At 39.2% G+C, this 16,194-nt stretch overlaps 1 protein-coding gene across 7 annotated transcripts in view; it reads left to right on the top strand.

The window, feature by feature from the left end:
* The window catches only part of DNAJC6 (DnaJ heat shock protein family (Hsp40) member C6), a 352,982-nt gene that overhangs the window by 238,395 nt on the left and 98,393 nt on the right, over window positions 1-16,194 (top strand). For all 7 annotated transcript variants that reach the window (XM_086953713.1, XM_086953706.1, XM_086953678.1 and 4 more), the window contains exons 10-12: window positions 7,339-7,532; window positions 7,634-7,714; window positions 12,396-12,824. In XM_086953713.1, the coding sequence (XP_086809839.1) occupies window positions 7,339-7,532; window positions 7,634-7,714; window positions 12,396-12,824 (704 nt within the window). The remainder of the gene's footprint in view (window positions 1-7,338; window positions 7,533-7,633; window positions 7,715-12,395; window positions 12,825-16,194) is intronic.

The following is a 16,194-nucleotide window of genomic DNA, read 5'->3' on the forward strand; positions in this document are numbered from 1 at the left end:
AATTGTTCTTTTTGCATATCAAACTATCCTCCCAGCACTCTTTGAGAACCCATAGGGGCCAATTGGGTCACATTTAATTTTTCGGTGGGCGATCGTGCTGACTGTACGCTCCTGCCAGTAAGAAAGGAGAGAGCAGGTTTGGAGCGCCGAGCCTTGTGGAGTCTTCTGTGACTGCAGTGTGGTGCACCTGATGACTGAAGCTCCCTGCGGTGGCACAGATGAAGCTGTAGGGAGACGGGCCGTGAAGAAGGTGAGGGGATGGCCTGCAATGCCATGTAGGCCATCGCTCAGTGCCTTGGTCTGAGGTTTTCGGAGCTTGGAGTGAAGCTGCCGGACTGCCCCCTTCCCTCACAGGGATGATTGCTCTGCCTGCATTTGTGTTGCGGAGGTGCAGAGAGCCTGGGAGGTGCTAGAGCAGAAGCTGTAAGGACTTTTCTGGTGGGACCCACTCTGTATTTCATGCGATAGTTGGGCCCGCCTTAATGAGCGCCCTGAAGTGCCACAAAGGTGACTTATGATGGCACAGATAGACTTGCGCTGGGGGCTGAGAGTGGCGGTGGTCCTGGTGCCCCTCAGGACGACAGCTGCGATTCACGCATAGAGAAGAGCCTGATTTCTTATGACCCTGAGTGCAATGGCTGGTAGAGTATTGTGCCGATACCCATAACCAATCCTGACACCACCCGAGCTACTCTCGGCCCACTGTGGCTTCATATGAGCCCAAAAAGTGAGGTCCACTGTGGGAGAGGCTGGTAGGTCGTGGCTAGCGAGACTGAGTGCTAGTGCCAACAATTTGCTGAGGGGGCTTTACTTTAAGTGAATTGCAGCTCTGTCTCCCCAATACCATTTGGAAAGAGCAGACCACCCATGGAGCCCGCAGTGTGGAGTAGGCCACTTTGAACACAATTGGAGCTTTTTGTGTAGCGAGGCTCAGTAAGGATTATCTGCAGACCGGGCACAAGAGTAAAAGTTGACCATGGCCTTCTGGGCTGCTGCAAAGGGGCCTACACAGCAGTAAAGTAACTACCATGTGCCCCAGGCCTCTGAAGTGCTGAGGGGGCCGGCGCACTCTGCTGCCATGTAGAAGACATTTAGGACATGTGGAGTAGCGTGAATTGAAGAGGGTGGTGTTGCTTGCTGTCTGATTTTCGACCCTATTGGCTTAGTGACACCCTTCGGACCCTGCACAGGACCATTAGACCTGAGACACAGAGAGACAGAGCGGACCCTTCCCAGTGGATGGTTTTGGGTAACAGCCTGCGGTGCTGTTAAGAGCCAGCTGGTGCCTCAAGGTGTGGTTTACAACACAGCTAACTGGCCTGACACCCTCTGAAAGTTGTTTTGTCCAATCAAGGTGGTGTTAAGAATCTGCTAATCCGCAGGCTGTGGGAAGCAGATGAAGCTGAACCTGGTGAAGCTGAACCTGGGAGCCTTAAGATCCTTCCATACTGATAGGCCTCCATGGGCAAAGTGTTACAAAAGGGGGTGGTGATGGACGGAGCATCTGAATCAATCAAACACTCACACCCAGTCAAAAGATCTGGGTTGAATCCATCACCGTTCTTTAGGCCACTCTGCCACCCCAGTTCAGACATGGCTATATGCAAATCAGTCTGACCCTGGGCCTCTTGGGAACAATACAGCCCCAACTGCCAAGCCATGTCTTCCCTGGACCGGAAACAAGCTTCTGAGGACCGGTTTCTGGCAATCCAGCCGTCTTCAGCCCGGCTTGCTTGAATCCAGTGGCAAAGTGAGCAAGGGACTCACGTCTGAGCATACCCTGCCACACTTATGGCGGCCAAAAGCGGTACAAAAGGGGGTGGTGATGGACGGAGCATCTGAATCAATCAAACACTCACACCCAGTCAAAAGATCTGGGTTGAATCCATCACCGTTCTTTAGCCCACTCTGCCACCCCAGTTCAGACATGGCTATATGCAAATCAGTCTGACCCTGTGCCTCATGGGAACAGTACAGCCCGAACTGCCAAGCCATGTCTTCCCTGGACCGGAAACAAGCTTCCGAGGACCGGTTTCTGGCATTCCAGCCGTCTTCAGCCCGGCTTGCTTGAATCCAGTGGCAAAGTGAGCAAGGGACTCACGTCTGAGCATACCCTGCCACACTTATGGGCAAAGTGGCGTGGCGGTGGGACCCAAAGGCGGGCAGAGTTGACAAAAAATTGCGGGCTCCACTGGTGGAGTGGCAGGAGCAGTCCCGTTGTCACAGGAGGGATACCAAGAGGAGGGTTCACACTCTGAGACATTATGCAGGCTATCACTGACTCCAGAGAGGTGCTACAGACGAAGATTGATACCTTAGGGGCAGACCTGTGAATCTTTGAGGTTGGTCATCAGCGCCTTGTGGAACGTGTCACACTACAGGGACAACACTAGCGGACCGGTCTTTGAATATCTCAATGTTAAGAGACAGACTTGCTGCCATGGAAGATAAAGTCCAAACATTAGAGATCTGAGCCGAAGACAGTGAAAATAGATTCTAGAGGGACAACACCCGTGCCATAGGGCTCCAGGAGCGGATACTAAACGAGTGATTGGACTATATATGTCACTGTATATGGTAAAACAGAAGAAATATTTCCCCACTGGGTAAGGCAAGTAGAGAAGAAGCATGTGTTTTTGACTAGGTATGGCAAAGAGGACATCCAGGTTATTGCTTACCTGTCTGAGTAGGAGAAAGGATCAAGGGCCATAAGAAGGTTCATATAATAAAAAAGTCCAATCATGAACACTGTATCTACTATTCCAGGTTGCCCTAAGTTTGAGGGAAATGAATGGCATGACTAAGAGCCTATGATACCCCCAGTTTATGGAACTTTATAAATTAAATGTTTGTTACATACTGAGAAAAGACAAGAGTCTAAGACTATTTAGGTCACTCAGGACTCAGTATCAGAGGTGAACTTAAACACTTCAATAAAAGAATAGAAGATATTGAGGAAAGAGTGAATAGCATTGAAATCACCACATGAGTTATTAAGTGAATATCAGAAGCAGGCTGAATACTTAAAATTACTTTCTCAAGACAACTTAAGTTACATACAAATGTTTGGAATCACAAAAATAAACCAAGCACTACATTTAAAGCAGTGTCACAGATTTATTACAAAATGTGGTTCCACAACCTGAATGACTAGAACTTCTCTTATGATCTATGAAGAGACTCCTGTTTGACAGAGATGCCTAGAGCAACCACTGTAAACCCATGTGAATATTGATATAACACACCTCTGTGGATGGGGTCACTTTTTCAACCAGATTAAATAGAGAAACATCAAAAGGGGGGTGTCAATTTGATCCTACATTTGATGAGTTGCTTGCACTAGGAAATATATCCAAGACATACAAAGACTAAAACAATACATATATATTTCTAATTGACCGATTCTTCTAAAATGGTGATATTTTGGCTCCCATTAGATATAGAAATCAAGGCAGAAAGTACATGATTATTGACATTCTTTCAAAGCATTTGGGACACCTTCCAAGTTCCTGTACTGAGGTCCTAGAATTGCATTTTATGAAAGGCAGAATATTGATAAAATTGGAAGAGGAAACTTTACTCACCAATTCATGGTGCAAAACAATGTATAAATATATATCAGACAGCTATGACACGTAACAATATAAACTGTGCCATTCTAAGTGAGGCAGAACTACTGGCTTTGTCAACGGGTCAGCACTCTAAAATATAAAAAGTAAATGGCCTATTGGCTTTATCAAAGGCTCAGCATGTTAACATAAAAAAAAAATCCTTTTTGGCAGTGTCCATAAGTCAGCACTAACTATAATCAAATGTATATTTGCGAAATTCACATATTACAATGTTTAATAACCTGTTTTGGCTAAAGCATTTTGAACTAAAAACATTCAACATAACATGTCTTTGATTTAACATTTTTCAGACATTAATATACAGCCATAGAACCAACCAGATGGGGTCCCTGCACTCCAACTGAAGCGAATGCAGCTCCAGCTCGGAGACCTTTAAATAATTATGGTAAGGAGTCCTGGGGTCATGGATTTAATGACCCAGGAGACTTACTGTTTTTTTAAATGTTGGAGGGCTAGTGTGCTCACTGCAGCCCTACAGAACAAAAACAAAATTGCTTGGTAGTGGCCCGGCCTGATCTAGGGGCACCACCAGAGTCAAAATATTATGAATAAAAACCTCTTGCAGGGCGTTATGGGAAGTGAATAGTAAACGTGCAGCTTCTGCCGCTCATTTACTATTCTTTTTTTCCCGATGCTTATAAATTTATGGGAGCACCAGTGCCTATCCAGGGTCTCCACACTTTAGAGGAAATGAATATTTCTAGACGTGTGGTCCGTAGGGGATAACCAAGTACCTGTGGCCCCTGCTCCTTTCATGGGCACCGGCTGCATTCCTTTGCTCCCACTAGGGAGCAGATTATTTTCTGCCCCCCCCCCCCACCCCCCTACAGTGTGGGCAAAGTTGTGTTTCCTGCCTACGAGAGTGTGGGCAGGCAGGGAATACATGCCTGCACTCTCTTCAGGCAGGAAACAGCAATGTGCTATTGAATGTGGTCACCGTGACACAACTCTCATCGGACCCAGGGGATTGGTCGTCAGTGAATGACTCTGGAAGGGAGGCGGCATACCCTCTCCCATAACTTGTTAAGTCAGACCTGCGGGCCACTCTATATATAAAGAATTGGGCAGTGGCCTTACATTATTGGACAGTAGTCAAACAAAAATTATGTATTTAACTAGAGCCACAGGTAATACCATCTACCCCTGCACTATTGCATTAAAATATTACTAGTCCTAAAATGTCTTTAAGCAGCCAGCATACAACAAAAAGTATGATTATACATTATGCTGGGATTTAGTAGGAAGTGGTTGGATTTGTAAAATGTTATACCAATTTCAAGAGTTTACACCTGATTGTGCAGACACCCTCCTTGCCATACACCTGGAAATCATTAATTCTGTGTGCTCAAATCAGAAGCCCAAACATTTGTCTATTTGGTGGTAGATAGCTTGTTAAAATCATATGAAGTATTTGTTCGGAAACACTTGTAGGTTACAAGTAAATGCTCACTATTTCTTTAGTGTTATTAGTTTCTCATGTTCCTATATGCCAGTTTTTATTGACCCTAGGAGGAAATCAAAAACATGTATCATAATGGGCAAAGTGTTAGTGTGATGAATTACACACACACATAATAAACTACAGAATTAACTGTAAGATAATGGAGTAAAATACTGAATAATTACAAAAGTGAATGGCTAAAGAACCTACAAAGCTAGCACTTGTATTTGCCTCCTGTACATTTAAAGTACTCGCAGTACTTTGTTATTTATTGACTATGTTATACCCCAGAAAGGTTCGCTGAAATGAAAGTGGACATGGATAAATGAAGATGATTTGAAGGATCAGGGAGCAACATCTGAACCATGACAGATTGCCCAGTAAAATTGTAGGGAAGACCTTTTAAAAGAAAAGTAAGAATGCAAACACATTAAAAAAGCTGCTTTTAAAACTATAATATTAAGGAGGAGTGTACATAGTAAGTGTATAATTGGTTTCATATTACAGTATGAAAATAAATGAATTCAATATTTCCAAACAATACTAAACTGCGAGATAGGAAAGAATGCCACAATAAAATGTTCAGTATAAATATGTTTTGGACAAATAAAGAAACAGCCAAATTTGGTGAAAGCACTTCAATTTCTTAGTCCTTCAAACTCTAGGTTGAGAGACGGTGGTTTAGTGGCAGACTGGTGTGTTAAAATGATTTAGTAACAATATTAAAGATGCCAAATGCAGATTTATTTGCCTTTCTAAAGTTAATATTTTCAGTGCTTTACATGTGATCACTAATAGTGATGTACATTTTTGAAAAAGCTAAAAACTAAAGAAGCTGTTTTTTCTCTGTGGTATGGCTGTCTGGATTTCGTAAATGACTCTAGGGTACACAAGTACCTTACATCCATTGAATTATTAAAACATATTTTCAGTTTGTTTAGTCCACTATAACAACAACTGCTTTAAAGTTTCAGAAATATGTAAAAGGTAGAAGTTAAATTTACATTCTCAAAATTTGTGAGGCTAAACCTTAAAAACATTTGAAAAACATTGAATTTAATTAACATAATGTTCCAAATACAGAATGCGCTGCTTCTTTGCTGCCACTTAAGTAGATTATCTTCTTGAGCTGTAGCTTTCTCACTGCGAACAGTCAAGACTGCCAGCGACCACTTGCATTGAGAAAATCTCATTCGGTGCCATCCTACTGTCCGAAAATCACAGTAGGGAACCCCAATTCTTGCTCCTCTACTTAAGGTGGGCGAGCCATGCATGAGAAAGCGTAACGCAGAGTGGGCAAAACTCTGCAAACTGTGCTGGCAGAGTAGAATTTATTGCTCACCCCTAGAAAATGGAGAGAAAAGAAACAGTCCATAGAGGTTTTGGTTCATTGACCTCAGAAGCAAAGGCAAGTGGGAGGCATGCTGCAAAGACCATCAGTCAGCAATAGACTGTCTTGTAACCCAGTAATGATATAAGAAGAGGTGCATTAATTTAAATATGTTTGTGTACAAAATAAAACAAAGTCTTGTGAGTGTCAGTAGAATGGCTTACAGGATATGAAGGTGTAGAGAACCTGACTAGCTTCCATATGATCAGGATACAGTCCAGGAACTGAATGCAAGGATCCACCGGCATCCCTACCTAGAGACACTGGACCACAAATCTATGCGTTTCTCTGTCTCTTTTTAGATATTGGATCTAAAAGAGCTCTGATGAACGAAATAAAGCAGTCACCATGAGTAAAGACCCTCTTAATAGTGCCAAGCGAGGTCATTTGTTCAGGCAGAGACACAACACTAAGGAAGCAAAGACACTGTGATTCAGTGGATGACAGTCAAAAAGAGGCTAGTATCTTGCATGCACTCCCGATTTGTTACTGATATTATGCCAGACAGTGAAGCCCCCTATTTAATGGGTAAGGATGTTCTAGGCATGCAGAAGAAAGAGTTGGGATTGAGGGCGCAACAGTACAGCCTCTCATACTTTACTACTCAGATAGTTTAAAATGGACTTAATTATCCTAAATATTCTATATTTATTTTGTTGAAGTTGGAATTATATTTCACTGATACATTACATTTAACTTTTCTACCGCTCTCAGTGAGCCCTTGGTATGTAAAGTTTGCCCTGCACTATAGTGTGCTCTATAGGGGTGACATGTTTGTTCAATAAGTTAATTAAACTTTACTATTTTATTGATATTTTAAAAGTGTAATTGTACAATGTAATTTATAAGTGTAAATGTTTATTTTTAACACACAGACCTGAATTGGATGCTTGTGACTCTCCAGAGAAATATCCACAACTTTTTCATGTGATCTTGGATATTGAAATAGAAGCAACTGATAGACAGACAGATTTAACACCTCCTTGGGAAAATTTTGTTACAAAAGACATCAATCCCAACCTACTATTTTCTTCTCCGCAAGAACATCAAGATGCTCTTGCAGTTGGAGGTAGGAGACAAATTACTTCTCAAACTAACACATTTTAAATCCATTTTGTACTTTTGCCATCTGTCTAATGTCATCAAAGAATTAATCTTTGTGTTTTTCAGGTAGGCCTCCTGTTGAAGTACCTCAAGATAACCTAAGGAATGCCGGGCAAGGTGCATTCTTTCCATCTTTGAACTGGCAAGGTACTTTCAACAGAAATAATAATTACTGAAAATGTGCATTCTGACTACTATAATCAGTTTCTTGCATGAATACTATTGTGCATAGAAACATAAGACACTGTGAGTGCAAAGACTGGAAACTACTTTAGGATAAAATTGTGTGGCAGATTAATGATTAAATGTCAACATTGTCTTTTTCAAAATATAATTTTTGCCACAGGTTTGTCTTTTCCTAACATTTTATTTTGAAATAAATTAAAAATCGTTCCGGTTTAACATATTCCGCTCAGACTCCACTTAAATACCATGGCCAAAATGTAGCATAAACCTGCTGTACTAGTTTTTTCCTGCATATTGTGCCAGCAAAGTCTAAATGCAACATCAGACAAGGTGATGTCACAACTATCTTTAAATACCCACTAGCTCACATACTTATCCCCTGGATATTGATGAGTCTCTTCTGTCCTTCTCCTAAATATCTTCATTTTGCTTTCTTCCTGCGTCAAATTTACTTTTATCTACATCTCCCCCACTTTATTCTACATCTCCCACCGGCATTCTTAGGGTCTTTCTCCAACCGTCTCCTTGCTCTAGGTCATTTCTGTTTTTAACCTACCCGCCACTCCTTTTATCCTTTTTCCAAAGTCCCCAAAATCTTCACCGCCCAGGGTTATTCCCCTTTTCCCCTTTTACACTTCCAATGTTTCCACCCAATTTTGTGTTGACTAGTCTTCCTCAAAAGGTTTCAATCCATATTTTAGACCAGGCCAAAAGTAAAATAATGGACTTTTACATACACCTCTTTCGAACTAATTCAATATATTTTCTGTAGACTTCCAAAATATATTCTGTGACAAAATCCTTGATGACCTCCTCTTAAGTGCCAGTGTTTGCTTTTCAAGCACCTTAACTCATCCCCTATTGAAGTAGCTGCCACTGCTGCTTTCTTCAGTACACACAAATACTGCACCACCAATTGGAGTTGAATTTCTGGTGATTTAAAAAAAAACCTGAAATGAGGTTGCTTATGTCCGATATCTGACAAGAGAGTACCTCAATATGAAGTACAAGCATACTGTCATTAAGTTGAAAGGAAACTTTGAGGCCAAAAGATAATTGCTTAGTCAAAATTTCTCAGGTAATCAAATGACAATGCAAACATTTTGTCATAGTACTTTTGTTCATTTCTCCATATGTCTGCAGGGTAAAAAACTCCCTTCACAGGTGTCAAGTTCTTTTTCACAAATTCTGGTACCTCGCAATGCCCACATAATGAAGCCCAGGCTCATTGCTGGGTTATGAGGTTGTTCTCCTTCTTGGAAGACATGATCTTTCAAGTATATGTGGACTCTTTTGAGACATCTATAGACACCGATAGTGTGAGATTGGAGATTTGTTGAGATATGATCAATTTGATCACATTTCTTTAAAGTCTATTTCTGCCCACCACATATAACTTTTAAAAATGAGTGGAGTGAGGTCACATAAATATGCTGATGAGCAGCTTATTTATCATCTCCCTCGACAGTAAAGGTTGAAGAAGCACCTGCAAACCATTATAATACATTGAAATCACTGGTTTGCCTGTAGTGGCAAAATGCTCAAGCTTGTGTTCACTGGCCCGATGAAGAGCATAGAAAATATACTGTCTGAATTTAATTGTTGAAAATGAGCTATGTCTAACCCCTCCCCCCATTACACATATCATTAAGACGTTCTGAATAATTCTAAGCCATGTCCGCTCCATGGACTAGAAAGTAAACCATTATAGAAAAAATGAAAGTTGTTTCTTTAACTTGCTATCCAGGTTACAGTTACAATCTTTAATAAAACAAATAAGGTAGAGTAGCCCTAGCAATAGCTAAATTAGGTTACTGGAGTGGTCCATAGTTATGGCTGCCAAAAAGTAAGTTTCTAGATTCCACAAATGTCAGTCTTTTTTAGGAAATGGCAAAAATGACACAATGTAACATAAAAGTGTAAAAGACGTATGTGCAAAAATGGCTGATCACAGCCGCATAAAGAGAATTCTAATCTGACACAATGTAACTATATGTGACAGGTTGTGTAGACCACACTGCCTGCAAGTAAGCCAGTGTATTCTATTCAGGACAACAATCCTGCAGTCAATAGACTGAAACTAAATAATCATCAATTTTTGCAAACTGACAAACTTAAATGGCTTTGCCACTCTGCAACTAATGCTTATCCTCTATGCAAAAGTCTAAAAGGATGGTGTACATAATGCCAAAACATTCCCATGATGCTTCTGAAAATTGTTAGTTTCTGCCTTTTTTGTTAATTACTGTAGAACACCGGAGTACAAAGTTGGAGAAAGCAAACAAAGAAAATTAAATCATTCACTCTTCCTACTTCTCCACACTTGGTTCCTTTCAAGTTGAACCACCAGCCCTTGTTAAATCTTCACCACCAGCAAAATCTTAGAAATTGACCAGAAAATGTCCTCACTACATGGAATAACACAACCAACTCCACAACCAATAGCTGCATTTCAGACATATGAGAGTTAGCAGCACATGCAATCATTAGCGATGATCGTCATGATTCATATTCAACCTCAATATGTGTCCATTGACATAGGGTATTCATAGTACAATTCTAAATGTATGAACAAAACATTGTGATACATATATTCTTAAAAATTAGAGCATGTGCACTATGGGTTGGAGAAAATCTATTGGCATAAAGATAAGAATAAGGTTATTCGGGGGCACAAGTGGTAAGCTGATTCCATTGATTCTATTCTGTGTTGCGTAACCCTCCAGGTAGCTACAACACTCTTCCCAAAAAGGATGGCGTGATGTTTAACTCGGATCTGACCTCTTCAGCACAAATAACAGCATTGGCGTCTGTGTTTCAAAGGCCAACTTACCATTCTCCAAACAATCCTGCCCTTACTGAAAGTTAATCTCCAAGCAAAGCTTCTAAAGACACCTTTCTCTTCAAACTTATGGTATATGCATAGATTGCTATCATCCTCTGCATCTCAGATTCGGGAGTCAGTTGCTAATCACAAAAATGCATAGATTTCTGAGAGTTATATTGAATAGTAGAGTCTCAGATGACAAGAGTAGGGTTGTGAATTTAGTTGATCAATTTCTTTGTCTATATTACGGAATTCCCTAAATTATTTCCAACATTTGTTAGTTCATTTTAGTTGCATTTTAGTTTTCATTTAGATTTTCCACAAAATGTAATTTCATTTCCACATAAATCTACAACTAATAAAACTGCTTAAATCATCATTTAAAATGGTATGTACATTATATTTAGGATTTCCTGTTTTCAGGTTCTTTTTGTTGTGAAATACATTGGGGTTTTCTCAATGTTCTCTAATATTTTCAAAATTTAGACAGATCAGTATTTACTCATTTTTGCTCTGTAAAAAAGCAATGCAGCGGTGCCTTCCCAAAGGTACTAAATAATTTTCCCTTTATGTAATTCCTGATTAATTCTGAAAAGCAAACATTTCTACCTGTGTTGTTTTATATGTAGGGCTCCCGGTTTTATGGTATTTATCCAGATTTATTCTTTGCTAATTATACCTGTATTTATTCATAGCTATTTTGGGTTTTGTGAAACAATTTAGTTGGAGTGAGTATATTCCTAAATGTATTTAACAGAAAAACATTGCACTTATTTCTGAACAGGTTTCAGTGATATAAACACACACTGATGATGATAAAATATGCACTTATAGGGAAAAAATCTCATTTTAGTATCAATGATGTGCATATCTACTTCTGTTTAAGGCTCTTTACTAAAATTCTTTCATTTTTTCAACCCCCTTACTTGTCAATATGCACAGCTATTGACCTAGTAGTCATGATTGATGGCATTTAGAATCACTCAAAAAAGCATTTTTATCCACATTTAAAAATAAATACAGACCGGAAAATGAATGTTTTTTTGTCTATATTCATCTCTAAATATCAGTAAATATGGAAACCGGGAGCCTTATTTATATGTTATGATAGGTTTCAGCTGAAAACCAGAAACTCTTATTATAGTATCACCCCTTATTATGGTATCACTTCATATAGTTTGTCTACAGTATGCAGTAAAAGGAAAGAAATCTATAGTCATAGCACCGCTATGCCATATAGATTGTTATATGTACACTGTAATACAATTTAGAGTGGCCACTTTATTGCTGAATTGGGTTTAGAAGTGTACAGATCTAGGTACATACCAGATGAGCTGCTAACAGGACAATTGTCTGTTCTAAATTTTACAATGTAACAGGTGCCTGATGAAGCTGTAATGTCAATCATAAATAATCAAATTATTTATTTGTACATGGTTTATTTTCCAGGATTGAGTGATTATTAGCCTAACGTAGATTGATAAACTTGAATGTGGCTTGTATAATTGTATTGTACCCTTATTACTGTCATAACAGTTAGCCTTTATGCACAGGCCTTGCAATTAGATAGTCAAGCTTGCAAGTTGACAATTGTGTTGTGCTGAGAAATGGTGCGTCAGTGGTCTAATGAATGGTGAACTAGTGGCTTGGGTCCTGTAGCCTTATTAAATAACATGTGAAATAATTACAAATCTGTGTCAATTAAATGTAAGTTAAACTCAGAAAGTAAATAGAGTTCTATTTTTTGAAAAAATATTTAATGCATATTCTGGTAGTTTTATAAATGTCCTTACGTACATTCTATGTTTATTTTAGACCAACGGTCTGACAGGACTGGTGCTCATCCCAATTCTGAAGACCGAGCTGCATTAGTTCATGAAGAAAGTGAGCAATCAGATGACGAACTCCTATCTCTGTCCAGCCAGCACAGCAACACTAGTGCAGAAAAGCCACATGGAACACCAAAGCACTGCAAAATTCAAGAACCTCCGGTGCCTCCACCACCTGAAGATGTGGACCTGTTGGGCCTTGATGGATGTCAAACAACCAAAGCTTTTTCTTCTCAGCCAATGGCTCCACCTTCTAACTCAGACTTGTTAAGTGGTCTGTTTGGAGGGGGTCTTCAAACAGGACAGTCTTCAACTGATGACCTATTTCAAAGTGTTGGTGCTGGTTCATCTCAATCCACTCCACGGAAGTCAACAACCTCACCATCACCATCTCCAGTGCCAAAAATAGAAGAAGGTAATGTAAGTGGGATCTGCAGGAACCATGTAAAAAAATAATGTGCATACTAAATAGATTGATTTTTTATTTACATTGGATAAGGAACTCATATTAAGTTTTCTTTTACTAGGCAAACACTTAGCCAAAGAGAAGTACCTAAGACAAAAATGTGTAGTCTGACATATATTCACTTGGATGAGTTCCTTTAAAATCATCATCCTTTTCAAAATAATAGTTGCCCAAAAGCCTAAATAGATGGATAATGCATCCCCATAGTTAAATAGTTTACAATTGTCAACCATGTTATTGAGTGCAGTAGGGATACTTGTTTTTAACAAGCCAAGCAGCATCTGGTTTCCAAATATGACATAGCAAGTTCCTACATAAGAACATTCATATAGGACAAATGCCCCTATTGCACACCTGAATATCTCCCTAAAAACTATAGTAGAGAACGTTGGTAATTTAGTGAATTATCAATTCAACATGTTCTTCCATTTCCATTTGGCAACAAACTATCTACATTCTTGCTCATATTAATGGCGATTAATCACTTAATCACCAGTAATAGTAGCAACCAATAGAAAAACTAAGTGCAACTGTCAGAATGTCAAATGTATGACATAATTGCTGTCAAGATAAATCTCCCGGGGATACATAAGCAAACTGGTGGAAAATGTGAGTATAAGAAATTGGATTGTTTGGGGTGGGTGACTTCCCACCCGAAGGAATGATCACAACTCTTGTCAAGATGAACCTTCAAAATTAATGAATTAACCTGAGCTCAACCCCCTGGTAGGTAGGGCACAAACAAGACAGGCTTAATTTAGGGCAATGTGTGAAGCATTTATGCAGTACCAAAACAGTAATAAAGTCAAAATGCTAAAAGACACCAAAATGACAAAAATCCAATAAGAGGAACACTAAACTTAGGCTAGGAGTGCTCAGGGTTTGTGTGATGAATGTATTGGTAATCTTAGTGCCGTCCCATATCTAACACTAAAATCCATTTTGGGGCAGTCACTGTACCCACATTAAATCCAGAGACAGAAGAAATATTATAATAATAAAATTAGGGATTTCAGCAAACAGACAATAGATACACAATAATTGTTTTGGCATCCTGTTTCCCTTCCTTTCAAATGTGCCCACAGTGTTGTATGTACCCAGCAGACCTGTCAAGCAGAATTTGACATTCAAGCCGGATTTTACATAGTAATGTTAAAAGGGATTCTCACAACCCCACCCTACATATTCTGTCCCATTCAGAGGAGTCATTTTCTCTCCATTCATTTCAGCCTATTGTTTGCTCCTAGGAGGCACTTTACACCCTTTTCACACCTATTCAAATGCTAATTACTGTCAGACAGAAGTGGGAGATTAAATGCAGATGTAGCCTCCAGGAACATCAGGGAGGTAAATTTAACTTTCTAAAGGTTAATTTTCCTAAACAGTTATTAAAATTCTGACTTCTTTATGCAGTCGGATATTTAAGGCTATTAAAATGAGATGTTTATTTTTCTAGCTGGTCCCATTCTTGAGATTGTATTAGGATTCAGTACTCTTGTTTTCATCATAGGACAGCTAGGCCTGCAACAGTACAAAAGTGTGTTTAGGTCCTACCTACTGTAAAGACATGTCAACATCAGATTTCTGCATGTGCTACTTTTAAATACCAAGCGCCTTGTGGGCAACAAGCCCTACATCCAATTGACTTATTAATATTTAAAAGGGAGGTTTTAATCTGTCTAAAGCGTTTATTTTCACAGGTGGAATTGCAGTGCTTAAACTGCCACAGCCAGGCGACACAGGTTAGGCCTGAAGCCATGATTTACACAGTCACAGTAGTGAATGACACAATACACGCTGCAGTCCACTAGTGACCTTTAACTTACAAGACCTGGGTACACTTTGTACCATATACTATGGACTAAAATGTAAATTCAATATACCAATTAGGAATATGCCAATTCATCCATGTTTAGAGGAGAAGCGCTGGTTAGCAGAGCTGAAGTGAATAGAGGTCTAATTGCAGGAAAATATTTCCAGTAAAAGGACAAAAATACGGGGTCACCATTTAAAAAAGGGCAGATTTACTACAGTGAGATTAGGAGAGCTAAAAACAGTGCAAACCAACTAACTTTAACTGCAGTAACTTCAATGAGTTAAATATTTAGACAAGGATGATATTGGCAGCAGTTCACTAAGCCTGCGACATCAGTGCATATCTAGAGTCATGGAGACTGACTGACCAAGAAACAAATAAATCTATGCATTGTTAACTTACATTTATGTCACTACTTCTCAAAGAGCACAATTTTAATTATACACAATTCATAGATTCCCAGATGTATATATGTTGTAACTATGCATCAATTTTGTCCAGAGATTTAACATTTGGGAACTATAAAAATAATATAAAAATATATTTTTTAAACCCTCTATCTACAAATGGAAAATGGTTTCCATTTGAAGAAATCCCTTTCCGCAAACCATAAAACATTTTAAGATGCACTTTTAGAATGGGAAATGTCATTAGGAATTCTTGTGAATACCAACAAAATTTGGACTTTGTGTCTTCAAAATTCCCAGTGAGCACTATCCTGACATTCCTTAGGATCTGTCCACTATTTGTCCAATTTACCATAACTCTGTGAATGGAAAATCTAGAAACTTGGCAGACTTTCTACAGCTATAAATTTAATAATTTTCCATAACTATGCACAGATATTGAGACGCTGAATCAGTGTCTGTCATTTGTTATCAAAGGCAACACTTTTTGCAAATCTAATTTAGGTGTCGGCTGTTCCAGTTTCCAGGTCTCTCATCCTTTTCTGGGGTGAAATGACCCTGAAGATTTTTAATTTGTTTTAGAAACACAATAAAGTGATTGCAGAGGAAATTCAAATGTATATTTTAAAAAATATTTCCTTTCTGTCTTTCATTCAGATAAGGTGAGTATTCAGATTTCCAACTTCTCTTAGTCCCTCCTCCAAATCTGCTGAAACCATAGGTTGGAAGGAGCATTCACTCCTTTTTCATTGGTATAGTTTCTCTGAAGCATATGTTGTGGCAGCTAGTGCCTATTTACAGATGGCTGCAAAGCCCTGCACCCAAATCAGCTGCTTCTTTATGTATCAGCTTTCATCATTTTCCTACTTTTCTGGAAGCAGTGATTACTACCTATTATGAAGACTTGTGACTTATTTTTAGAATCGCTATAAGGTGGCTGCATACAGGATTATGACTGGTGTGCTTGTAAAAGTGTTTACTGTTTGTGCTTGCACCAGCTGAAGCAAGTGTTATTCGAGGGTCTTGACTGTTATCCATTATTTTCTTGTCCTGTTTTACTGAAAGTGTTTGAACTCTTTCCAGCAGTCTGGTCATA

The sequence above is a fragment of the Lissotriton vulgaris genome, chromosome 1_1 (genome assembly GCF_964263255.1).
Source record: "Lissotriton vulgaris chromosome 1_1, aLisVul1.2, whole genome shotgun sequence".
NCBI lineage: Eukaryota > Metazoa > Chordata > Amphibia > Caudata > Salamandridae > Lissotriton > Lissotriton vulgaris.